This window comes from Pseudopodoces humilis, chromosome 6, assembly GCF_049639895.1.
Source record: "Pseudopodoces humilis isolate 2021_Gansu_Grassland_sample_001 chromosome 6, ASM4963989v1, whole genome shotgun sequence".
Taxonomy (NCBI): domain Eukaryota; kingdom Metazoa; phylum Chordata; class Aves; order Passeriformes; family Paridae; genus Pseudopodoces; species Pseudopodoces humilis.
In genome coordinates, this window is record NC_142205.1 from 15,382,020 (window position 1) to 15,408,218 (window position 26,199).

At 37.3% G+C, this 26,199-nt stretch overlaps 1 protein-coding gene across 10 annotated transcripts in view; it reads right to left on the reverse strand.

Moving 5' to 3' along the window:
- The window catches only part of LDB2 (LIM domain binding 2), a 213,342-nt gene that overhangs the window by 119,449 nt on the left and 67,694 nt on the right, over positions 1-26,199 (reverse strand). For all 10 annotated transcript variants that reach the window (XM_088056714.1, XM_088056712.1, XM_088056713.1 and 7 more), the window contains one exon: positions 20,840-20,942. In XM_088056714.1, the coding sequence (XP_087912840.1) occupies positions 20,840-20,942 (103 nt within the window). The remainder of the gene's footprint in view (positions 1-20,839; positions 20,943-26,199) is intronic.

The window sequence follows — 26,199 nt, forward strand, 5'->3', positions numbered from 1 at the left end:
TCTGGACGATCAAATACTGCACAGTTCAAGATACAGAAAGTGGTGAATATATGTAAGCCCAATCAGTCTGAATGACAGATCTGCCTCCTCACTGCCTTGTTTTTTGTTACTGTTTTTGACAGCTATATATATTCCATTTTCAACAGAGTTCAGAAGTCCAGGCCCTATCTATATGGCATTTTTAATTCACATCTACACAAATGTCATGGTATTTCTCTAGGGGGAAAAAAGTGTAGAAGCTGATTTTTGTGTCAGCTAATAAAATTATTGTATAGTTCATTCAATTATATTTTCTTAGCTGTGTATCTATAGGGACACCTAACAGTTACAAGACAAATGACAGACAAAGATAAGATGATGCAGTCTACACAAGCTGTCAGTGCTACCTGAAAAGATATAACTGGAGAAGTGGTATAGGAGAGGCTTGGTCTTTCCCAAGGACCTAATAGGTTACCTCTCCTACCCCAAATGAGACAGCTATGAATCACTAACAGTTTAGCTGCAAAAATCCAATGCACAACTGCCATGTGATTTGAACAAGTACTGATTGTCCGTTTCTGTCAGATATTTCATAACAGAGAGAGACCAGAATTTATCTTCTGCCTCTAAGATGCTTTCTCACCTATGAGAAACTTGTAATTACAGACCAATGGTATCCTAGATGCTAAAATCTTAACAGATTAAAATTCTGGCTATTTGCAGGACCATCTTTTTCCATGGCACAGATTTTCTCTTTAGATGTGCTTTGATATACAGGACTGCATTTTCAATTGCAGTAATATCAGCCAATTGATAGTAATATCAATTGATAGTAATATCAGCCACCTAATCTTACAGTGGTTTGCCACACAGGAGTCCTCTGCATGCCTATGACAATCCTCCCCTCAACTGTGCAAGTAAGTTCCACTGATTTTGTGGAAAATTAGATGTGCTGGAATTTTGAAAATGAGTCCAATTTTTTATGGCCTTAAACACATGTTTTAGAACATATTCTAGGACCCTGTTGTGGACACTTTTTGTCCATGTTCATCATCCTCACGGTGTAAAGGAATAAGGAATGGAGATACAAGAACACATGTAAGTAGAACTGGTGTTGCAAGCAAAGACAAACACTTTATTGCAAGCATCAAGTCGAAAATTTACACCATCTAATTCCATCTAAGACTTCTGGACTTCTATTTGAAAGAAGGTCAACTAGAAAGTCTTTGCGGTTGATTTGTGCAGATTTGAGTTGTCTGATATCCATGTCCCATGTGCTTAGTATAGGCAATCAAAAAAGGCATCTGGACTTGTCCAACAGAAAAAAATTTTACCTGAATTAACTGTCACAATCTGAATAGACAAGATTTTGATCCTGTTAGCTGCATTGCTTAGACCTCCACTTGTTATGGTGTAACTTCAGTCACAAATCACAACAGAAGGCAGCAGCTTTATTTAGCACATACAATATATGTGCTAATACATTGTTTGCATGGTGTGATCTACAGATTCTGGTTCTGAATTGAAGAATGAAAAAGTTTAAAAAAGCACAAATTTTCAGGACAGTTACTGGACAGGAATCACTGTGTATAGAATTTTTTAACTTTCAAGACAATAAAAATGTCAGAGACAAAATAAATGAGAGCATGGTAATTTTACTTATAAAAACTAGAGGTTAAAAAAAAAAAAAAAAAGCTGAAAAAGGCTGCGCTCAAATTGAAGCTGTCTCTTCTCCACTGACAATATGATGCAGCCAGACATACCACAGAAGATTAGAAGTAACCTGCAAGGTTTTATTATCTTTGATTTTTAGCTCTGTGCTACACAAAATTAATTTGTATTTTGCACTATAAAATGCATGGCGTAGGATTAATGATGGCAGTGTGGAAGAGAGGATTTTTTTATCCTGTGGAGGACCTTTGAATTCTTCTCAGACCTGAAACAGTACTTACAGCAAGAGAAAAATATTTGTTTTGCAATTTATGGTTCTATACAACTCACAAGAGGCCCAGTTTAGACCATGCATTCTTTCAACTTCTGGTTACATTGCTAGACCTCACTGAGCCTGATCTTAGAACCAGATTTGATCTCTTGGAATGATAAGCAACTTAGCATGGTATTTGGCAATTTTCTAGATCCTGAGAAAAACAATAGTTCCCTTGCTATTTCAGCGCCTTCCATCTAAAATGAGGCAAAATGTGGCAAAGGTGACAATACTAGAAAAATAAGAGAAATAAGTAATAGTAAAAGAAGAGGTTAACTAAAGAAATAATTTTCTAACTACACAGCATCTTGTCCAAAGCATCAGGGGAGATGACCTAAAGCAAAAATCTGATTTTTTAGTGACATTTCAGGAATTACAAATCAGAGTTTTCTTCCTATCATCTATACGTAACTAGAGCAAGACAATTCATATTGCATGCATTACTTCCAGAATTTTTAGTATACTACTTATCCAGGTCATGTGTTGTCTTTCTGAAGAGATAAGACCTCAGAACAATGAAAAATTAGAGTGGAAAAAAAATAAATCCATAAACAAGAATAATAAAGCTGTTCCCAGCTGTGTTAAATTTGTAGACCATGACACTTTCTGAGATTCCAAAGTGTGGTACTCTTTTAATTCCAAAAGACACTTGTCTGGCCACAGAGATGTAGCACTAATGAATACTTGTCTCCCAATAAACTTAAAAGAAATAGCACAGTCTGATCAAACTTCCAATGAAAGGTAGGTGGTCATCAGTAAAATTCTGCATAGCAGTGTACTGCTGTTTGAACAGGAAAAGGTCTGGACTGAATCTCACAGTTTCTTACTTTAACAAAAAAATTTAAAAAAAAAGAATCCTAAAACTCAAAACCAGACAAATCCAGATATCTTCTAACAGATGGCTCAGTTAGGTGGGTTGAATCAGTAAAGTCCTAGTTTCAAAGCATTTCAAGGAACACAGAATCATATGATAGAGTAAGAAGGGACCTTAAAGATCATCTAGGGATTCCTGCAACTATAAGCCTAAAAGTGCATTGGTGAGGGGAAAGGAGGTGCAACACCTGGAATGTAAACATTTCCAAACAGGAAAAACACATGGTTCTTTCTACTAAGAGACAGGGAACAGCTCCTAGAGCCAATTCAGCTTCCAGCCACATGGTCATCCTAGAGGCTGCAGAGGGGACTCCTGTGTGTTCCATGTGCCATGCAGTGACAGCTCAGGAGCTGGTAAGGGTAACGAGTCCTTCACAGAGGGGATCCAACCTTGCCAGAGCCCCTTCCTGCCCTCTCCCACTTTTATGTTCTCTGATTATGCAGGAGGTCAGGATGTGAAAGGCTATAAGGGAACTGGGCACTCAACTGCCATACAGAAGGAACTGTCAAAAAAGAAGTGACTACTTAAGAAGTCATGTTAAGTAAAAGCAAAGGACGACTTTGAAACATCACTACCCATCTTCCCATACCTTTTAATTTGACAGAAAATTGGAATATCCTACTCTGCAGCATGTCTAGAGCACTGGGTGGAGGACTCTGATGAGATACACCTTTAGCTAAACATCTTATGACCTTTCCAGTATCCTGAAGTAATTTGCACTTTTGGCAATGGAAAAAATTGGGTTAATTTCAAGTAAAAGGATGTTCTCATGAGGTCCATAGGAAAACAAATAAGAACTTGAGTCACTTGTGACACATCTTGAGGAATTCAAGGCATCAGATTTAATCATCTATATTAAATATATGATCTCTGAAATAAGTTCTTGCAATTTTGAAGCACCTGAGAAAATACTGTGGATTGGAAACTTGAGGATTATTTTTAGTGCCACTGCAATTGTAAATAGCAATGACGGCAGACAGATGAAGGATTCTCTGCTGTTTTGAAAGATAAATACATTCCAGAAATCATAAAAGCATCTTTAGTAACAGCAAAAGAATCTATACAAAAGCTCTGTAAGAATAAACAGGATATTAGCCGAGATTCATTTTTGCCACCTTTGTAGATGTCTATATTTAAGCTAGTTCACCAACAGGAAAAACCTGATTGCTGCTATTCTCAGTGAGCACAAGGCATCTGAGATGTGAAACAGGAAGCTAGATTTCTTTTGGAGGAAGAAAAAGAAGAAAATGTAGCTTTTAAGAAAGGTTTCCACGGATCTAAGTCTGTTAATGGTTCTCAGCAATCCCTCTAAAGAAGTCTGAACTACATTTGAAATTTTTGAAAAAAAGAAGAAATATCCCTTTGAGGATTTGTAGACATTTTCACATCATCCAAGGAAATTTTTACATGTTTTATGATTTTTGTGTTATCCATCTTCCCTATAATATGATCCATGTCTATCATTAGTCTGAAAAATAAGCAATGAGTTAAAAATTTGGTACGTGTTAAATTTTACCAACCAGTTAGAGAGAAAATGGTCAGGCAATAAAAAAAAAATCACATACTCTTTGATTTGTGCTGAGACAAGGAATTCTTGCCAGCGGTGCTGATAGCACTGGGCAGAACTCATCCAGACACAGACAACTGTGATTTACAATGTTGGTGAGGAGGGAAGAGGGACCGATGCCATGTTCCTGGACTTGTGCAAAGCATTTGACACTGTACAAAACAACAACTTTGTCTCTAAACTGGAGAGACATGGATAAGGTGGATGAACCACTCAGAGAACAAGGAATTTTTGGGATGGTTGTACTCAAAGACTTGTGGACAAGTGACATTCCTCAGAAGCCTGTTTTGGGACCAGGGCTAACCAAGGTTAAACACCTTGATCAATGACATGGGCAGTGGGACCAAGAGCTCAGCACAGCTGCAGATGACACCAATCTGTGTGATACAGCAAGGCTGGAGGGAAGGGATGCCATCCAGAGGGAAAAGGAGTTTTGAAACTCAAAAAGATGATCTTGGAGCTGGAGCACTTCTATAAAGAAGGCTGAGAGATGTGTTGTTTCAGCCTGAAGAAGAGAAGGCTCCAAGGAAACCTCACAGCACCTTCCAGTACTTAAAGGGGGTTACGAGAGAGCTGGGCTGATGTAGTGATGGAACAAGGGGTAATGGCTCTAAACTAAGAGAGTGGGTTTACATGAGCTGTTAGGAAGAAATTCTTTACAATGATGGTGTAAGATGCTGGAAAAGGTTGCCCAAAAAAACCTGTGGATGCCCCATCCTGGAAATGTTCAAGGTTAGGCTGGGCAGGGCTTTGAGCAACCCCGTCTAGTGAAAGGAGCTCCTGCTCATGGCAGGGGGTTGGAACCAGGTGATTTTTAAGGTCTCCTTCAACAAAAACCATGCTATGACTCTATAACTAAATATGATGTTATTTCAAGTATAATAGTAGAAATAAATAATGGAAAAATAGAGCAGAAAATAAAGAAAAAAAATCTAAGAAAGAGCTACTTACTTCAGTCCAGAAAATCTAAATTTAAGTCAAAATTTCAGACCAATATTTTGATGAAGAGTGCTGGACCTCTGTTAACAAGACGATAATTTTCTTCAAAATATGCAGTGCTAGCTGGACACTATCTTAACAAGGTAATTATCAAATGAGAGAACTGCTGTATTGTTGTCAACCTGCATGAAGACTTTTATAATTACTGATATTTTGGCCTGTCTTTGTTTTAGAAGACCATGCATTTTAATATTTTTGCATAAAATACGTTCAGCTACATTGCCTGGAATAGGAGGTTTACTCATAAGTAGTCAATCAAATATTATCTTTCCTAGACTACTTTTCAAATAGGAAGGCTGTATATGCACAACATTTTACCAAGTTTGTTGTGCCAGAAAGCTGGGTACACTAACCATTATTTTATGAAAAAGAAAAAGTAAAAGTTTCGTAACTGATGGTGAAACTCTAAACAAATAAACCAATGTTTTTAATAATGGCTTTTCTTTTCCTCAAATGGCTGTATATAATGGCAAGTATGAATATATTAATGAGAAGTTTACATGAACACTTGTAAAAATGACTGTAAGAATTAGTGGCCTCTGAAAATTTTGCTCTGTGTCCTTTTAACTCATCACTACGTAGGTAAGAGCAAAATAGCAAAAACCTGTTTTTATTCCAAACACTGTTGACTTGAATATAATTATTAGGATGCTATTTTCTTGTTGCTTCCTTCCTTTATAACTAAACTAGCTAGACATATCAAACATAATTTCATAAATTAATAATGACAAAGATAGTATAACGGTGATGATATAAAGAAGGAGAAGAGTAAGTCATTAAGGAGTTGAAAAGCTTAAAAAAAAAAAGTTTTTCAGTGAGAATGAAAATCTTACAGTAATGTGCATTTGAAACACTGTTTCAAATGTTTTGAAACACAGCTGTGTGATGCAGGCTCCAAGGTCTTTTCCTCTTATTTTAAAACTGTTCCAAAATTTCATGGTAAAGGCCTCATAGCTGTCCCTTTCAATCCTGCTGACTTTTGCTTTCAAATTCAAAGCACACAGAAGAAGTACAGTTTAGATCCTATCAACAGGTCTAGAGGAATGTGTCATGATTTGGTCAGTAAATGTACCAGTTTCATAAAGACAAATTATATATATGCTGTGCAATTCCAATAAACCTTACTTTAAAACAGAAGTGACAGAAGGGGAATACTCAACTGGCAAGACATGCAAACCAGAAAATTCTCACATGCCAATATTATCTCATTAAAGCTTTGCTTAAAAAATAGTTTTAACATGCTCCCTGTAAAAAATATATTTTGTTTGCTGTCTCTGGTATTAAGTAGCATTTTCAGTAGATACTAAGATGTTTTTAAACAATCATTCAACTTAAGCAGACTTGAATGATTATCTCATAATACACTATACAAACAAGCAAAAATAAAATAATGGCATTCTTCTCCTTTCTAGGAGGACATCTAAAAGTTGGGTAATGATGAATGCTTGTCCTTGCTAACCCTCTTGCAGGCCACTTCATTACTTTCTTGTAACAAGATGCACTTGTGGTGGCCCAGTGCATGGAAAGCTCGGTTCTGTAGACTGTGCCATAGCTGTCACTGACTGCCTCTGCTGAGAAGCTACACTGCCATTTCTGTCCTAGCTAATGGGCATTACCCTCATTTCTATTACTTCTTTTGTGTGCTGCTGGTGACCTGATCAGAATGACCAGGTACACACACCTGTGTTCAGGACAGCAATAACTTGCCAAAGAGAAGCAGACATTGATCCTAATTCTAGCAGCTTCAGCAGAAGCCGCACCAAAAGCTGATGTTCCATTGCAGCGTGCTCAGATGCCAGGGGTTATTCAAATTGAAGCTGACAGCACAATCTTAATCCTGATTCCCTGTGCATCTGTATTGCAATCATATAGAGTGTAATTACATGATCACATACATTTGCACAAATGAATTTGATAGTATACAAATTTACTACAATGTAGATATATGTGTGCACCTTCCCACAATCAAGAGACATATCAAGGTATATTAACACTTGAAATCATGCAGTTCACAATATATCTACTGACATATTGGTTACATTCTGTTGAAAGTTATTGCTAGGAGCAGCTAAAGTTATATTTATTATATCTGAGCTCTCTACTGTAGAATCACATCATTGGATCCTAAATAGGTCTTTTGTCTTTGTTATTATTAAAGAGTATTGATGGGGGGAAAGAAGCTTCAGAAGAAAGCATTTTGGGATTTAACACTGGCTTTCAAAGTATGCCAAGAGTATGCATATTCCCTGAGGAATGTGGTTTCTACACAGCACTCAAGGACTGTCAGATGGGGCTGATTCCTTGACCCAACATGGGGGAAGTGGGTCCAAGCAGCAAAACAAGCTACTGCCAAGCCCCTGGCTCACTCCAAGGGAGGTCAGCAGCACTGGAGGGGCTGAGACACAGCTGCAGAGCAAGGCTGCAGACCTCGCAGAGACTAAAATAAGTTAAAAGGGCAAGAGATTTTGTGCGGAACAGTCTATCTTCTCCACAGCTCTAGAAAAAAAAAAAAAAATCAAGCAGGTGTTGGAGGAAGAAGAATTGTCATCAGACCAGAGAAAAGCATTGTCATAGGAACATGACTGGTGCTGAATACATAGAATAGACTCCTTCAGGACTTGGATGCTTTTCATGGAAGGGAGAAGAGCAGAGGGTTATTAGGTCTATGGTATGAATGATATCAAAAGTAAAATTAAATGAACTTTTCATCCCAGGATGACAAACATGGCACCCTGCAGGGTGCCTAATGAAGGCATAATCACAAAGGAATTCCTGTTCCATCCCTAAATTAACACTCACTTTTTAGCTCAGTTAAGGAACACTTTTCTGAAGGCAGTGGCTGAATCACCTTGCTTTGGTCCATGACATGGAGAGGTCTCCAAACTCACAGACTCTATGCCCTTTGTAAGAAAGGAGTCAGATGGACTCCAGGAAGGTACTGAATGCATGCCAGCCATTAACAGGCAGGTAGCTCACTAGACTGGGTTTGACCTAGTCTGAAATAAACCTCTGCAAAACATGAATTGTGTGGAAGTCATGCCCTCAATACTGCAATTCCTACTGCACTGCACTGCCTGCTGATGTCAATGTAGCATCCAGCCACCAGCACAACAGATTATAAATTAAATCAACAAGCTGGCCCTGAGAGTACTAACAGTACAAACTGTACCTTTCTGAAGGTGGTTGGAATGCATTGTCCAGAATTTTTCTTTCTGTTTAGTCAAGAACGTTCTCCTTACCATAATACAACTCCCAAGTTGTACACAAATTCACACTACAGGCTGTGCACATTTCTCTAAACTAAGTTTAACCTTTCTCAGTATCAGAGATACCCTCTGTTTCATTTGCATTTTAAAACTATAAACTAATTACATTACTTGTGCATGCATAATGGAGAAAATAAGAATATCAAACCAAAACAGTCTGGAAAGGAAAGATATTCCTTTGTTTTCCAACTTGATATGTGTTGGTACAAGTCCATGTTGTGGTTCAAAATCTCTTTGCCTTATCATTTTCCTTTTTTTTATTCCTTTTTAATTTTTTGGATTTTTTTTTTAAGACCATGACCTGGAGCATCCCTTTGGATTACAGAATTTGATGCACAGCCAGCCATGCATGTGCAACTGTCCCTAAGAGCCAAGCCTCAGAAAAGCTGGTGTGCCTACAATCTTGAAACAAAAATAGCTGTCAAATCAAAGCTAATTTACCACAAAAGAAAGCACACATCCACAGTCAGAGAATATCAAAATAGTTTCAGTTCAAAATTGCTTAAAATATAGGGACTTGATTTTATAAAAGAAAAGTGTATTTTTAATCTCTCTAATATAATTTAATAATGGATGAATTTATTTTCCTTAAGGCTAAAGGCAGGGGTAGGGTGGGGGGGAAGAACAGAGGCAATACCAGTTCTTGAGAAGGAAAGAAGTTTTAAAGCCTGTCAGCAACTAAAAGAGGGGGGGGAAACACAAACAGTTGTACAGCAGACTGCTGCTATCACATGTAACATGAAAAATATGTTAGTTTAATGTTTCCTGGACCAGGGTTTCATTTTACCTTATTTTAGTGAATTAAATCATGTACTACAAAGGAATTTGGATTTGAATGAAAGGAACAAGATTGATATCAGGATGAAAAGTAATGCTGTATTAATTCAAGTTCAGACATTAAAGACAAAAATAAAATTGAATTACATAGTGTTCTAATATTTCTGGACTAGATAAAATGTATATAAAAACCTTTATCATAGCCAAATGGAGCTGGGAGTCATGGATTTTTAATAGATACAACAAAATGTTCAACATCTAGTTTCAGGTACCCAGTGAACTGCATCGATGGAGTTGCCTCAGAAGCAGCCATCGGACAGACAGCTGTGCACAGGTGCTTCTCTGCACACATTCCTGTACTGTATCCAAAATGGTAAGCTAAGATTAACCCGAGACACAGATAAAAAGCAGATGTTTGAAGTTGAATGCTATAGAAAAGGTAACGCTGATAATGAAAGACTAGCACTTTCATGACCCTGGAGTGAAGGCACAAGCCTCTTTGGCTGAAGGAATACCTAGGTGTAGGCAGTTTATTCTGGAGCAGAGCTCCAGAAGATGATGGAAGAGACATCACCCGGACTCTGCATGTGATAGTGCCCTTCAGCAACAAAATTTTCGCAGCCACTGACTGTTGATTCATATGTCTTGGCTGGGTGGCAGCAAGGAAACAGCCCTACACAGCGTAACCACAAGGTTGCAGGTAGTTCCTTATGCTGTGGTACTTTTGTATCTCCTCAGCAGCCCAGAGCTCGCTTGCAATCCTCCTGGCTTTCTCATACAGTATAAAACCAAGATACCAACACTCTTAATGACCTGAAACAAGATCCTTCAAAGAGCGTATCTGGAACAATGGACTTGCACTTATTCCTGCACAAGCAGAGCTGGATACCAGTGTCCTTCAGGGACCAGGACATACCCAGGAGTTCAGTAGGATAGTTCAAACTCCACAAAAACAAAGGGATAAAATAAATCTTAATCATTCTGTTCCAAATCCTATACATATGCCTATAAACTGTCCTCTCTGATGAAAACTTTTAATAGTATCTATGTATTGAGTTAATTTGTCTTGAAAAATCCTAAGCAAATACTTCACAGAGACCACTTCTCTGCAAAAATAAGGAGAGAAGAAACAAGAAATGCAAGGTACTGCTTACATTGCTATATGCACCAGAATGAACTTAAAATATTATGGTATAAAACCTGTATGGATCAGAATAGTGGAACAGCAAAATGTCAGCAACATTTTAAAGGTAATATAATTTGGAGTGCAGAATTCAATATGATAAAGAATGATAGTCACTGTATAATATCTGAGCCTTCCCATACATAGCAGACGTTTTTTTTTAAAAAAAATCACGACTGCATTAATTCAGGGAAACTTTCAATACGGAATTGGGAATAGCATCTCAGTGTCCAGAATCAGCTTTTGAGTCTATTTCTACTAATCATGGTGCTGCAGCTGACCCAGTTTAAATGTATTTATATAAAGATTCCATAATTTTTGGTGATGTTGCATGTTGTGTTCTCCTAAGCCATTTAAAAATATTGCACAACAGTAAATACCTAGTGCCTAAAAATAAGGTACATCATGTGGAACAGCTCTACTGCACCACAGAAATACATTGTAAAAGTCTTGATAAAGTCTTATTTTTACATTAAAGACAAGCATGCACACTTTGTGTAATAGAACCTACACTATTTAGGATGCATGTTTGTATATTTGACTATGGTCTATTTGTGTGTGCATACAGGTCTGCAAGATTAAATTTGTGAGTAGACCGAATATTTTATCATCTGAATTTAAAAAATACCACCTGTGCCTACAAGCCTTGTCCTGACAGAGTGCTAAAGCCATGAAGCATGCAACACCACTAACTGCATTGGTCAGACTAAATGCACAGTATAGAATTTATAAATTATTATAAAGTCATCATAATATGCACAAAATTGCCAGAACAATTAGGAATTTTGTTCTGGATCACCTATACCTGAGGATGCAGAAAAGGAAGAAAAAAATCTGGCCCAGTTTAGTTATTCAGTGCTCTATAAAAAGAAATGTGTTTCTAATATCTTCAGGCAGTCCATGTGCTCCAAAGTGTTATAGTTTATACCAATTGTGGATAAAACTACTATAAGTAATTAAATGTCTCTCTTTGTTTTAGAAACGAGACAACAATATGAAAATACCCTCTACCAAACAACTTCCATATTTTTTATGGTGTTTCTTAGGTAATTCACAAAGTGAGGTTTTCACTTCTGAAAAATAAACATGAGTGTAATGAAAGAAAAGAACAAAAATGAAAAATGCAGAAAAAAGAATTCTTGACTACTAAGGGAAACATGAATATTCTAACCGAGTCTTGTCTCTTACAGGAACTCTGTAACTACATGAAGACATTTTTCTGCAAGAACATAACATATATTAATTAATCATCTTAAAAATCACTTGGTAACATTAAAAGTTGAATCAATAACCACTGAATATTTTCAATTTAATGGAAAAAAAACCTAAAATACCTTTAGTATAAGAACACTTTTATTTCTCAACAGAAGAAAATTAATTTAGTGCACTGACAACATTTGAAGCCAAACACAGTTATTTAGCAAAACAGAAAAAGTACTGACCAATTCCTCACAATTGACATCACTATGTACACAAAACAATTAAGAAATTATTTAACCTGAATTTTAAAACAGTGAAAAATTGGTTCATATTTTGATGTAAAAAGCTATTAAATTCTATTATTTTGCATGGGTTTCCATAATTATATTTACTTTACCTCCTGCAGAAAGAACTGAATGCTACATAATTTCGACCAATTGGGTTAACAAAAGCCAACCACAACAAAGGGATTATTTGTATTGGGCAGGGGAAAAGCTCATAAATCACTGTGATTCTCTCATGTTAATTTTGCTTTTACTCCTTCTGCCTTCTGAACAGACCCAAGACACCTCTAATGTATCATGTCCTATGATATTAAGATTTCTCCCAAAGAGGGCTTATCACTTTGTTTATACAGCAGCAGAACCAATCTGATTGACAGGGGTTTCAGAAATTGCAATTAGAGACTCCATATAATTGCACAATATTCACATCAGGAGTTAGTAGCCATTATTACATTAGGAGCCCTTTTCCATGTACCACTCCACAGACATAGGGTCTCCCATATTGATTTGTACAACATGCTTAGTTACAAGCAGAAGAAATCTGGGCTCCCCCTTTGTAAGATATCTGAAATCATAAGTTATTCGTTAGGATAGTTGACAAAGAGGCTGATAAAACAGTTTTCATTATAAAATTTTCCAGGGAGTACCTAACTGATGCTGTGTGTGCACACAGGCAATACACACACGTTGCATGTGGCTTCCCTTTGCAGTGAAGCCTTCTTTTGAAGGTATTGATAATTCAGAGGTGCAGGAACACTAAGCTAGCTAACAAGACTGCAGCTGGCAGAGGTGAAAGTCTAATTCATATCTGCTAATTGCAAATCAGGAACTAGCAGGAGTTGTTCCTTCAACACCTGTCAGTAATATGGAGAAAAAGAAAAAAGCTCTTTCTGAAGGAAATTGATGCATGTGCATATTCTTGCTTAGCCAGCAGTATTAGAAAATTATTTCTACTACTCAAAATTAGAAATAGTAAGGTGTTTTTAATCACAAAAAGTTCAGCATACAAGATGAGTAAGTTGCTCCAGAACTGGTTATGATGGCTTAGACTGAGCTGAATAAGGAACTGAAAGTTGGCACTGGCTCTGGCACTGGCGACTTCAGGAAACCAGAGGTGAAGGTCAGACAGCCCCCTGATTACAGGAGGCTTCACAGCCTCCCCAGGGAATCTCTCCAAGCACCTCATTTTTAACACTAGTAAGAGTGAACCCCTCAAATTGTTTTGGTCTGCTTTTTTTTTTTTTTTTTTTTTTTTTTTTGGTTTTGTTTTTAATGCAATTTTAGGCCTGCATCTCTTCTCCTGCTCATCATGGCTGTGGAAACAGACCACATGCCTTTCCTTGATATGTCCTGCTATTATGTCCCATTTTTCTCTTTCTTTTTTCTATGTCTTCTCTTCTGCAGACTGACCAACTCAAGTTCTTTGATTCTTCTTAGTAAGTCTTATTTCAAGGCTTTTTCTTTCCTCTGGATACTCTCCAATCAGACCACATGTTTCTGTACAAATGCCATCCAAAACATGCCTTCAGTACAGACAAAGAAAAGGCAATCCCAGTCAGTAAGAGAGATACAGCTGGTGCTTCAGAATACTGAATTCACCACAGCTCAGCTGACCAGGAGAAAATAGAGAAAAGAACTATGAATGGAAATTAAGTAAAGAGACTTCCTAAGATATCTAAAAGATACAACTATATTGTGAAAAAGAAAACAACTCTGGCAAAGAAAAGTTATTAGGAAACAAAATTAGAAGGGGAAAAATCCTGATAATTATGACACCTGTAGAAAATTAAAGCAAAGATAAAAAGTCAGAAATGTGTAAAAACATATTATGAAATATAAAATATTATAATGAGATACTGAAGTTGGCAGAGAAAAATTTATCTCTGTAAAAAATAGAGAAAATAAGACATTGAAATTTATCAAAACTTAATTTAATTTTGGAACAGAAAAACTTTTAACATCAATATATAAAAAGCTTTTCTGTTCTACTTTTGGAATGAATGTTGATCTTGAGTGAAAAGTACTTTCTAGTCCATCAGCAACTAAGATGGATCTGAACTAGTATCCATGAGAAGTAAACGTTTTGAAACTGGCAGTACTAAGGGTTTTTTCACATTTTTATGTGGTGTTATAAAATATTAATTAAAAAATAAAAGAACTACTGAGGGAATTTTAAAAATCCACTATTGCTCTGCTGATATTTAAGGGACACTATACAGTCAGGGAATAGCATAACATAATACACTCGCTTGATATCAATCCAGACAAAATAGTGAAAAAAAATTATACAGGATTTAACTAACAAAGATTGAAGTGAAAGGGATGTAATTAATGCCAGTCAACATGGGTTTATGCAAAATAGCTCTTGTCAAACAAATCTCATTTTATTCTTTGATGAGCTTACAAAAGTTTGGGTGATAAAGATAAGTGCATGGCTGTAATACACTTAGACACCTGTAAAGCATTCAGCTTACTAGTGCATTATTTATATTCTTAGTAAAGTTTATTAATATACAATTTTCATAGAGCATACTGAAAATTGATTGAGAACTCTTTAAAACATCAATTTTAGGAAGTACTTGTTAATTAGAAATCATTAGCTGGAGAATGGAGGGGCTAGTGGTGATCCAGGCAATTGTGGACATTTTACATCTGAATTTAATGAAATTTTTACCTATGTTCCAAAATGAAATTCAAAAGAATTGTCAAGAAACTTTGAAAAAACCCAAAACTAAAATAGTGGTATATAAAGATCAGTACCAGGGGAGTCACACAGAATAATCTGTCTCACCAAGCTAGGCCAATTTACTGTGTTGTACCTGAATGCTCAAATGATGTTTAATGACTGGTTTCTTGGGAGAAAAATAAAGGGAAAAAAGAAAGAAGATTTTCCTGGAAAGAAAACAATATGTTTCTCTAGGAAAATTTAATTTTCTCCCTAACAGTTATAGGAGACAAGCTAGATGACAGTTTGAGAGAAACCTGGGGTGATAATATAGCATGCTGGCCCCCCAAACCACCTTTTTGAAAATAGTTATGCAAGTGGGTAATGTATGATGAACTTTTCCTGTTTATCCCCAAACTGTGTTTATAAGAAATACCCAGTAAATGTAGCTTCTCACTGTTAACCCCTGCAAAGTTTTGCACTAAAGGGCTATAAAGTTACCTGCATTGCACAAGTTATAAAAACAGGGTCAAATTCACAATGAATCAGTTGCAGGTTCGTTCCCATGTATTAATTGAATAGTTTATAGTAAAATCTAAAATACATTTATGTAATATAAATATATAATTTAAATATAAAGGCACAGAAAAACTTAGATAAGCACTTCAAAGTTGATGATATTGGCACTTGGCCTAAACTTCACTCTGAAACTATTGCACAGTAAACCTTTTTTCCTCTCCTCTCCTCTCCTCTCCTCTCCTCTCCTCTCCTCTCCTCTCCTCTCCTCTCCTCTCCTCTCCTCTCCTCTCCTCTCCTCTCCTCTCCTCTCCTCTCCTCTCCTCTCCTCTCCTCTCCTCTCCTCTCCTCTCCTCTCCTCTCCTCTCCTCTCCTCTCCTCTCCTCTCCCCTCCCCTCCCCTCCCCTCCCCTCCCCTCCCCTCCCCTCCCCTCCCCTCCCCTCCTCTCCTTTCCCTTTCTTTCTCTCTTTCTCTCTCTCTTCTATCTAGCTATCTATGAAGAAAAATCAAACAGGGCTCATGAGCAAAGTAGAGAAAATGAAAAAAAAAAGACATAAAATGCAAAGCATGTTATAGTTACCTTGTACATTCCAAACACAAACTGCAGTAGAAATTATAACAGAAAATACATATTCAATTATCAGCTACAGATTCAGAGCAACAATAAAACTGAATTCACTATATTTTCCTAGGGATAGGGAGAGCAAAAAGCTCAAATTGTTCCTTTTGAAATTTCTACTGTGTAACATTATGCAATGCCATATAAAATTGGGTGATGAAAGCCTATAAAAAGTGCCTGAAATTCTCAATATATTCTACATCTATAAGCTTAAATAAATCCATTTTGAGGGCTCCATCATATCTACCACACATGAATTTTTTTTACAGCTACAAATGTAATACCTCATGCTTTTGCTTCCTCACAGTATTATGGCTCCTCCATGGAAAGAAATCATTTAGTGAACAGAAGAGAAATGTAGACAAGCTCTAATTTTCTGTACAGTGGCAACTGCATTCATTATGCATTAAAGTAGCACTTTCCCTGAAAGAGTTAAATTTCTAGCTCCTATTCTCTGCAGTGCTGCATAAACACTGCACATTATTCTTACTGAGCATGCTTCATCTTTCTTGTCTCCACAGTCTTGGGCTGTCAATCACCTGTCAGTCCCCACCACATCAGCACAGTGCGCATCACCAGGCTGTCAGCACAGCAGCTGATGAGACTCTGCTAAGAGCTGTCAATCAAACTTGTTTCTCTTATCTGTTCGGGAAATATTTTGTCTCTGAGAAACAAAGAACCTGGGCAACAATGGATCAGAGTCTAGTATTTACTCTTTTACAGGGATAGAAGCCTCTTAACAGGAAATGAATGCTTTATCCAAAACAAGGAAACAAAAATTCTGCTCCATTAGGCATATTTTCTTTTTTTCAGTTTTGTTTAAATCCTATTTGTTTCTTGAACAAACAAATCAGGGCATAATATATAAAAGCAAATTTCATTTTGCTCTCACTGTAGAATGAACTTCATGTGTTTACTTCTTAGTTTCTGTTGACTACAATTCAATGCAGTGTAAGACAGGTAGCATCCCTGCTTTCAGGAATCTTTCCTTGTCTTTAAGCACTGGAATATGTGAGGTTTCTCTCCATCTCAGGATAGCCAAAAAAGCCAGACTAGAGAAATATCTAGTTTACACCTTTGTTAACTTAAAATATAGCTTCATTTTCTGCAGCATTTTCTTTAAAATTTCAACATAGGATTCAGTAATATGAGTAGGGTTCATAGATAATAGCAGACCAAAAGAATAGCTGAGGGGTATAAGCAAGTAAGAGAAATATGTATTTTCAGTGGCTGTTTGAAAGACGATACTGTCTTCTTTCTGGAATGTTCTGCCAGGGAGAAAGGACTGCAGAAGGTAAAGTTCTTGCATCTACAGAAATCAAATACTGAAGAAAGACAAAAAGAGCTGCAAAGATGGGTGCAGCAGCTATTTCTGGTCTGACACAAAATCTCTGCATGAAAAAGTTAAGCTGGGCTTTCAAGTCACATCTATCCAAGGCAGAATATTGTTCTGCACAGATAACTAGGTCTAGGTCTAACAAATCTGGCAATCAAATTAATTAACACCGGTGGATCATGGAACTAACAAACCACTTCTCTTCCCAGGGCATAAGTAAGTATATTTATATGCTGTGCCGTGCAGGGACATTTAAAGCTAGCTCGAGTATCAGTACATAGTGTTGCCTGACGTGAAGCAAAGTAAACATAACCCAGTGACTTAAAATCCCCATTTTGAACCATATCTATTTTTCCCTCCAAATGAAAGCATCTCAGAGCTGACAGTTGAGGAGAAACATTGAGAACAGCAAAGGGAAGAAAACTGCTTTTTGCAGTTTAGAGAAAATACTTTCCTCAGTATAGAGAGGAGTGCTATAAAACATGGTAATATGAATGAAAGACCTAAAAATATTTTGTGTTCTTCATAAAGCTTCAGTTTTGGGCCACGAAAGTAAATAAGCAACTTTGTTTTCTGAGACAAAAACAAAATAAAGGTGAGTTCACAACCTTTACAATCTCTTGGACAAAACTGTATATTAGAAATTAAAAGGGGAGGCAAATAAAAGACATTTTAAAAAAAAAAATTCTATCACTTACACAAACACTGATTTACAGGCCTGCTCTAAACATTTGCATTGGCTGTGGAATTGGACTGTTCAGGTAAGAGCAGAAGGCAGAGACAGCTGGGAAACAGGCTACGAAATGAAACTCAAAGAAAGGAAAAGTTTCAAACAACCACAGGAAAAAAGTCCCCAAAAGGAATTTGGGAACTGCACTCAAGATTAGCTCCCAGCAGCCTTCCACAACATTCTTGAGGGGCTCTGAAGAAGGAACCTGAGGCAAAACAGCATGCTTCTTCATGTCTCTGATGGCTTAACACAAGTTCTGGATAGCCCCTGAGAAAAAGGAGGGAAATGGACTGGGAATTGCCATAACCCAGAGAAAAATGAGGCCACGGACAGCAAAGAAGTTTCTGTCCTTTCCACACACGCACACATATAGGGTTTTTTTTTTTTAATTTGTTTGTTCCAAAAGACAATATTTTAGTTCTTAGAAGAGGGAAACCATTGCCCAAAGGAAAAAATAAGGTGGTGGCCACAACCAATGTCAGAGATGTAAGCAAAGCTGTCACAGGCTGAAGCAAGACAAAGGCAGGGAATTTTGACCTGAATCCTAGAGCAAAGGCAAGAGGTCAGCATCTTTCATCACTTTCAACTTTATAAACAACTTCTCAAAGGATGCCTTTTTCTCTTTTCCTGGGCCTTATCTTGGTTCCCTCCATTACTGTCTGTGCCTGCACTAGAGTAAGAACGATTTGTCCTTTCTTTTTCCTCTCTGCCAGTTCCAATGTGTTTAATGCCCTCTCCATCCTAAAGAACATACACACTAGGCAAGGAGGCAGGTGTCTTGTTGGAGACAGCACAGAAGAAGAAAAGGGCACTTCTGTTTCACTGCTTTCAGAACTCCATGTTTGGGGCTGCAACCACACGCCACACTCACAGGAGCCACAGCCCCTGGTCAGCAATTTCACCTGCTTGGAACAGAGGGACTGGGTGTTGTAATGGATTTTGGGAGATGCCAAGAGCATCCATAAGAGAATAGCAGAGCATGAGAATGGCTTGGGCAAGCAAAACAGAAACCTATAAGGGGAGCAAACTTCTCTGTTCACAACTCCTGGCCATGGTTTTGGACACAAGCTAGGAAGAGAGAGCTACTCTTAACATGCAACCCCCACTCTGCAGCCACCACATGCATTGTCAAAGGTGTCCTCAAGCAGGAACTTGGACAGCACAGAGGCCTAAAGACTGCTCTCAAAGCCTTCTCAGAAGGCAATGGAAGTCTCAAACTGGAACAGTCACAAGCATGCTCTTCAGAGTTTCACTGAGTTGGAATTCTTTTTGTCAAAAATCATCATTAATACTATAGCTCTGTATTACATAAATATTAACTAACAAAGGAAAGGAAATATGAATTAACAGCAAAGAGCCTTTAGTGTGGAGCTTCAATTCCAGCTGCTGAGAATAAACCAAAAGCAGCAACAGTTTGTGAGGAGGTCAGAAATTAAAACCAAAGGAAAAATTCTGTGTACTACTCACTTTTTAAGGCATGACTATAGTAAATTGATCTCTCAATCATTCTCACCAGCAATAGTGCTAAGAATCACAGTATTACCCCATGCCAAACTGTCCCAGTTACAGATAATACAACCATTATCAAGCATTTGTGACAACAGGAGTATTTTACACATTGACAAATTCTTTCATATGCAGCACTGTTTTCCAGAATCACAACTCCCTCTGATCTAACTGGACATTAATTGCTTTTTTACTGATGTATCTGTGCCTTCTGGACTGATAACACAACTAGCAAATCTGATATCTGACAAGTTGACTCAACCTAATCAGGACAGATCAGCTGTTACCAACGTTGCTATAGGCTGTAATTTGAGGACCTTTAGAGAGTTATCACTTGCTTTGAAAGGCAAGAAACTGTAATTCTGTCAACACTAATCCCAGAAACATGCATTCAAAGAGGCTGTTATTTTTTCTCCAGAAGAAGGTAACACTTGTCAAATAAATACCTGAGATAATTGATAATAGGCATTAGAAGTATGTGAGTGATACGCTGACAATCAGTCACTCTCATGAAAAAGAAGAACCTCGCAAGATTCAGAACATTAAGTGGAGAGCACAATCTGTCACCATGAATCAGGGGTCACTCTGAATGGAGTCAAACAATTGGCAATGCAGTTTTACAATGTTTACTTCTCTCTCTATCGCTTGGTGCTAAAGCTGAGCAAATTATTCACTTCAAACAATTTGTTCGATGAATTTTATTCCTTTTTGCCGCTCAGCGTATGCAGGCAATGGATTCCAATGCCATCAGATTTATTCACTGCTTCACTTTTAGTCAAGCTTTCATTTAGTGCTTGATTGAGAGTATTCTAGACTTCTACTGCTGCTCAGACAGTATCCAAGGCTTGTCCTTAATATGTGCAAGCAGCATAGATCCACACAGTTGATGGAATAATCCTTATCTACATCAGCAAGGATATAGATTTTAATTTGTTGGTTTTTTGATCCCTCTTTAATTTTGGAAATCCTTCCAGTAAAAATACTGATTTTTGCTACAAAGTTCCCTTTCTGTGAACAATTTTGCACACAAGACTTAACACCTGAATTTTTGCAGAAGACAAATTACCAAAGAGCACAAGCACAGCCACAAAGCACATTGATTAAAAAATAAAAAATCCAAAGATTATATTTTATTATTTGTTTCATTCCACTAGGAAATATTTTCATGTAATAAAACTCAGAGGAATTCCATAAAAAATGGATTCCAAATTCATAGAATTCTTTAATGTAACTTAATAGTCACTAAATATATACAAGTGACTTTGTCATTGCCAGGGTTGCATCTGTCTTGTACAGATAAACTGTTTTTAGAAACTCATACTTAACATTAGAACAAAAAATATACATTTCTTACTGTATCGCTTTGGTCCATCTTCCAAACAAAATGAAAGTGTTAAGGTTGCATCATCTTCAAAAAATTCAGTTGCAAAGGCATCCCACCAGAGGTTGTCACTATCCTAGGAAGCAACAGATCATTCACTTAACAGGAGGCAAAATGAAAATATGTTCATCTGTTGTAAAAGAAACTCAACAGGATCACACCTAGTTTGGCTTCTTCACCTATGGTTTTGGGGTACAGATGTCTATATGATATTTCAAACTGATTTTCCTAGATAAAGTGCTGGTTCTAACTAAGGAAAAAACCTGAAGTTTATATAATAAACTGTCTTCCATTTTATCCAGCATACTAAATATGTAAAAACTTTCTTTTCCATAACATTTTTTTTTCCAAATGTTAGATATGGTTTTATAAATCAGTTGCAAATAAGTCAATTATGAGTTTTCCCTACTTTTCTGAGTTGTGTGTCTCAAATCTTTGATCCTGGTAATGAAAAATCCCTCAGTACTTAATTCTATAATGCTACATAACTTCATCCTCAGCACAAGATGACAAGAAAGTTATTTAGAAACTAAATATAATGGTCATTCTACTCCAATGCATTTAATATAAATACAATGCTACTTCAAGTTGATGAAATACCAGACAGTTACATAAATGTAATTGTTGTGAGAAATCTTTGAGTGTGATACAAGAAGTGAAAAATGTATGATGACTTGTGCATACTTAGACTTACAAAAATTCACATAGCTGGAACATGGCAATTATTAAAAGAGTGAACAATGTAAAACATATACCAACCAACACAGCACTACAGGTAGTTTCTTGACTTTAACAATTGAACCAGGCATTTTCAGACCTGGATGATCAACAACAGGCACCCAAACCTCAATGTCTAGCACCTGAGAAGTGGTCCAGCTTGCAAGGGTTTTCACAGAAGCTGGGCAACAAAAAAACCCACCAAATATTTCATTCAAAAGTTATTCATATGTTTAATAGCTGGATTAGAGATTTTTGGTCCAGTCTCTTTTGCTCCTTTGAGGCCCCAAGACTTAAATCACTTGTAGTACACAAGTGAGGTAACAAAGCTGGACATACACTTCTGAAGATGCACTCCTCAGAACCACTCTATCCCACTCACAGCACCTTCCTTTCTAGTGTGCAAGGCCAGGTTCACTCAGCACAGTGAGGCCTGACCTCTTAATGCCTCAGCAATATAGATCTAAGCCAAAAAACATTTGTTTGCTTCACAGAAAAAAAAAATCCTGAGATAAAATGCCAACTTAAAAGAAAATATGCATCTATCATATTCTTTATATATATATATATATATATATATATATATATATATATATATGCAGAGCAATCTGGGGATTTTAGTTCTGCTGCTGTATTTCCTGATGATGTTACTTTTGGATTTCACTCCAAAATGTTAAGCAAGGTATACTTCCTGCCTCTCAATTTCACTTTGATTTTTTGTCAAGCATCCAATAGAGAAATAGTAAGGATAGGTTTTAACAATCTGGTTCCTACCAGAGAGACCCTAGAGAGACTTCTTGTCTCAGTCAGAGCCTGTAATACACTTTCCCTGCCAAGGCTCATCCCACCTGGCAATGACAGGACCATACAGCCCTGCCATTCAGACACACAAAGAGGTATCAAAGCTGTCCCCACATCTCAGAAATCTGCTCTCGCAGAGAATTGTTGTTCTTTCCTGGTGTAAACCTGATGAGTGTTCCCATGTGCAAACACTGCTGTGTTGAGTAGCCAAGCAGCCACAAGAGGAAGCATGAAATACACAGTGGTAAGCATGAAACAGGTGTTCAGCATACACACAGGTGTTCAACACCCCTCTGCACGGGGCCCTGCACTCAGCACAGCCTGGGGGGCTGCATTACAAGCCCCTACTAGAGTGTATTGTCCAACAAGTAGCTATAGGCTACCACTCTGCCATTTGACTAAAGAGAGGCTGCAGTACCATTTAACCTTTTGGACATGTCACAGGGAAGGAAGAGTGGAGGGAAGAATTTCAGCAATGCTACACATCACATTTGCAGCTCCTGTTAATACAGTAGTTGAGTATCACTGGAGCATCCAATGTCATGGGAACAAAAAGGAGAGCACCACATAGCCAGGATGGAACTGCACATGGGAAAGACAGAGAAGAGCAAGGAAAGTGCAGGGCCTCACCTCAAAACCACACATATCTGCACGCATGCTGGCTCCCAAGAAGTCTTGAAAGCAAGGAAAATGTGGAACTGGAATTGCTGTGGATTCCCTCCCTGGTTAGATGGAATATCCAAATTTTCTCACAGTTTGAACACAGTCCAAGGTCTTTATCTTAAGCTTTTATTTTGCTATTATTAAGCTATTATTTTCATAATTTAGGTGAGGAAGAAGGGAAAATATAAAATGCAACACCCCACCCACAGAAAGAAAACCTGATCTTAAGAGTATATAAATCCTGTCAACCTTGGAAATGCTCTGCTGATTAATCTTCTGCCCCACCCTTGTCACAGGTGGGCCCACCTACTCTCAAAGCCAAATGTGAACAAAACCAAATGAGGTGTCCCCAGCCAAACTCAAACACGATCCAGCTATCAAAAAAAAAAATCCTTTTTTTTTTTTGCAAAAAGGGAATGGTGAAGGCAAGGCTGCCCTCCGGCATCTTTAACTTATGCTTTGACAGGTTACGGGGGATTTTGCCAGAGTAATTATTTTTCTATTCAACAATAATGAGAAATTACCATGGCAACCTCCTTTTCACGTAGTGCACTCACATGCTCAAACATTGAAATAATGGCCTAAACATAACAAAAAAAAATTTAATTCTCTAAAAATATTTTGTATTAAAATAAACTTAAAGAATAGGTCACAGGATAGAAGAGGGCAGAGACAGCCAGCAAGTTGGGTCAGAAGTGAAGATGCCATGATGCTGTGGCCGGGTACCCAAGCAGCAAAACGACTTCTTCCACAACTGTCATTGTTCCCTCTGATCCCCTCCACCCCTGGTATTATTTTTAATTTGAAGCACAGCTCAATTCTGAATAGGGTCTCCAAGTAAATGGAATCCTACAGTTTCAATATTTTTCCCTGACTCTGATTTCTTTGGCAAAGGTAATCAGATTTTAAGTACAATGATGTTCTTTTTCCTCTTCCATCTAAAAGTCCCGTATGTTCACTGTGTGATTTGACAGTCAAGCTGGGTTCTTCTTTACACCTTACACACTTACATGATTAAGAGTCTGCGAGCTAAATGAGGCTTTTCCACTTGCCTGTGATAGATCTTGCAACTGGAATATGAGGCAAACTGAGGCCATGACATTTTTTTCCAAATTCCTTTATTTTTGTTTAATTATTTGGAAGGCAGAATAGACTGACATAAAAAATCAGTACATGAAATCACACTTGAAAGGAAGCAGATACCTTTCAGGACAGAACTGGAATTCAAAACTATTTTGATAGATAGGTGAAATGATCTGAAATGAAGATGAAATTCAGTAAAGTCAAGTGACAAAAGCACAAAACCAAAATGGGGAATAACTGGCTAAGCAATACTGTAGAAAATGGTCTAGATCATAAAACAAATATGTAAGCAATCCAATGCTCTTGGAAATTAGGGAGATGTCTTAGATACAATACTCTTCCACTCCAGGAAACACATCTCTGGAAGAAATTCAGCTGGAATAATCTGTCCACTTCTTGAGTACTCTGGCCAAGTCTGGGCCACCCACTCTTAAAGGAATTAGCTGAGAGCCACAGGAATCAATGAGTTTAAGGACACATGCAAACAAAGCAACCAACCCCAAAAGACTCAAAAGAAGAAAGGTAGAAGGATCTAGTTGTGTTTTGTATAAGACAGAAGAATCTCACAGGGGAACATGATGACAGTTCTCAACTATATGAAAAGATTGCTACAAAGAAGAGTGAACACAGTGGCTAACACAGATAGAAGAAGTAATTATTGGTTCAGTTTGCTGCCACTGCAGGTTAAGTGGTTTAATGCCCTGTTACAGATTTCTAGGCTAGTGTTTCACAGAGGGGAAAGAGCTGCAGAGCACAACTGCTGTGTTCCCAAGGGGAGTGGATAAAGAGACCCTGCTGCCCACGAGCCTCTTGGCAGAGCTGCCCCTGTACAGCAGCTCCACAGCTCATGCCCAGTGAGAAACCAAATTTGGTTTCTGCCTCACATTGCTCTTGGCTGCACATGTGTAACAGGTGTAAATAGTATATTCAAACAGAGTTATGGCAACAAATAAATATGATTCTGAATACACACAGAAAACACATCTGTTCTGAAGTCAGACTTTTTTTTTAATAATCACTTTTTAAAGAAAACCTGAATTTTAAACATCCATCTTGGCATTGGACAAGGCAAAAATAAATAGAGAGAGTGTGCTTGGGAGCTTACATTTTTCTTCTGGCATCTGCAACCCTTCCCTATTGACACTTACTATTTTCAGAACTCTATACATCTACATTCCTGTTGGCAACATATATGTGTCTCATATTCTTTTAAGTTAATGTTGCACAAGGAACTGCTGTCTCCCTAAGGAAAGAATGGCACTCCTTCCTTCCTCCTGTTCCCAGCAAATTAAACTACACTTGAGCTTTCAAAATGCAGTTCAAGATAAGATTTTGCCATTAAATACACCTGGAAAAACTCCACAGCCATTAAAAATTACAAAACTCACAAAAAAAAAAATTGACACTGAAGTTTATATTCAAAGCACACAGACAAACCATGAAAAATAAAATGTCGAGATACAAGAAACCAGTAATTTTCCCCATTAGTTTTAAATTAGACCAATCTTGTCTCTACTTAAAATATTTAATATTCTGATACAAATTGCACATGAGTAACAAATTAATAGGGATCTATATATCTTAATTTTGTAGATTTGGAAATTTGAGTACAAATCTATACATCTGGCCCTACAAAGCCCAATGGTTTTATAATCTGGCATAAGTTTTTTTGCTATTTGTATTCATTTAGTATGGACTACAGACACTGAGTCCTAGATTTGTTTTCCTGGAAACAATATGAACAAAGTGAAAAAGTGGAATGCTTGTTTATGTAGGTGGGAAACCCATATATGGCTGACTGTTATACAAGAAGATGCACACCTTTCTTTCTTTCCCAATATCCTTGCTAGGAATATGTGGTACCCTATAGTTAGTAAAATACCTTCAGAAGAGGACCAATCTGGTTACTCAGGGCTGGTTTTTAAGAACCAGTTTTTAAGCTTTTCCATTTTTTTATTCTATCTCATTTATTTTATTTGAAACAAATATCCTTTATTTACAAAGAATATTTCACACAGAATTAAATATACCTTTAATCTTGCACCTAGTGGTATCTTACAGAATTTCCA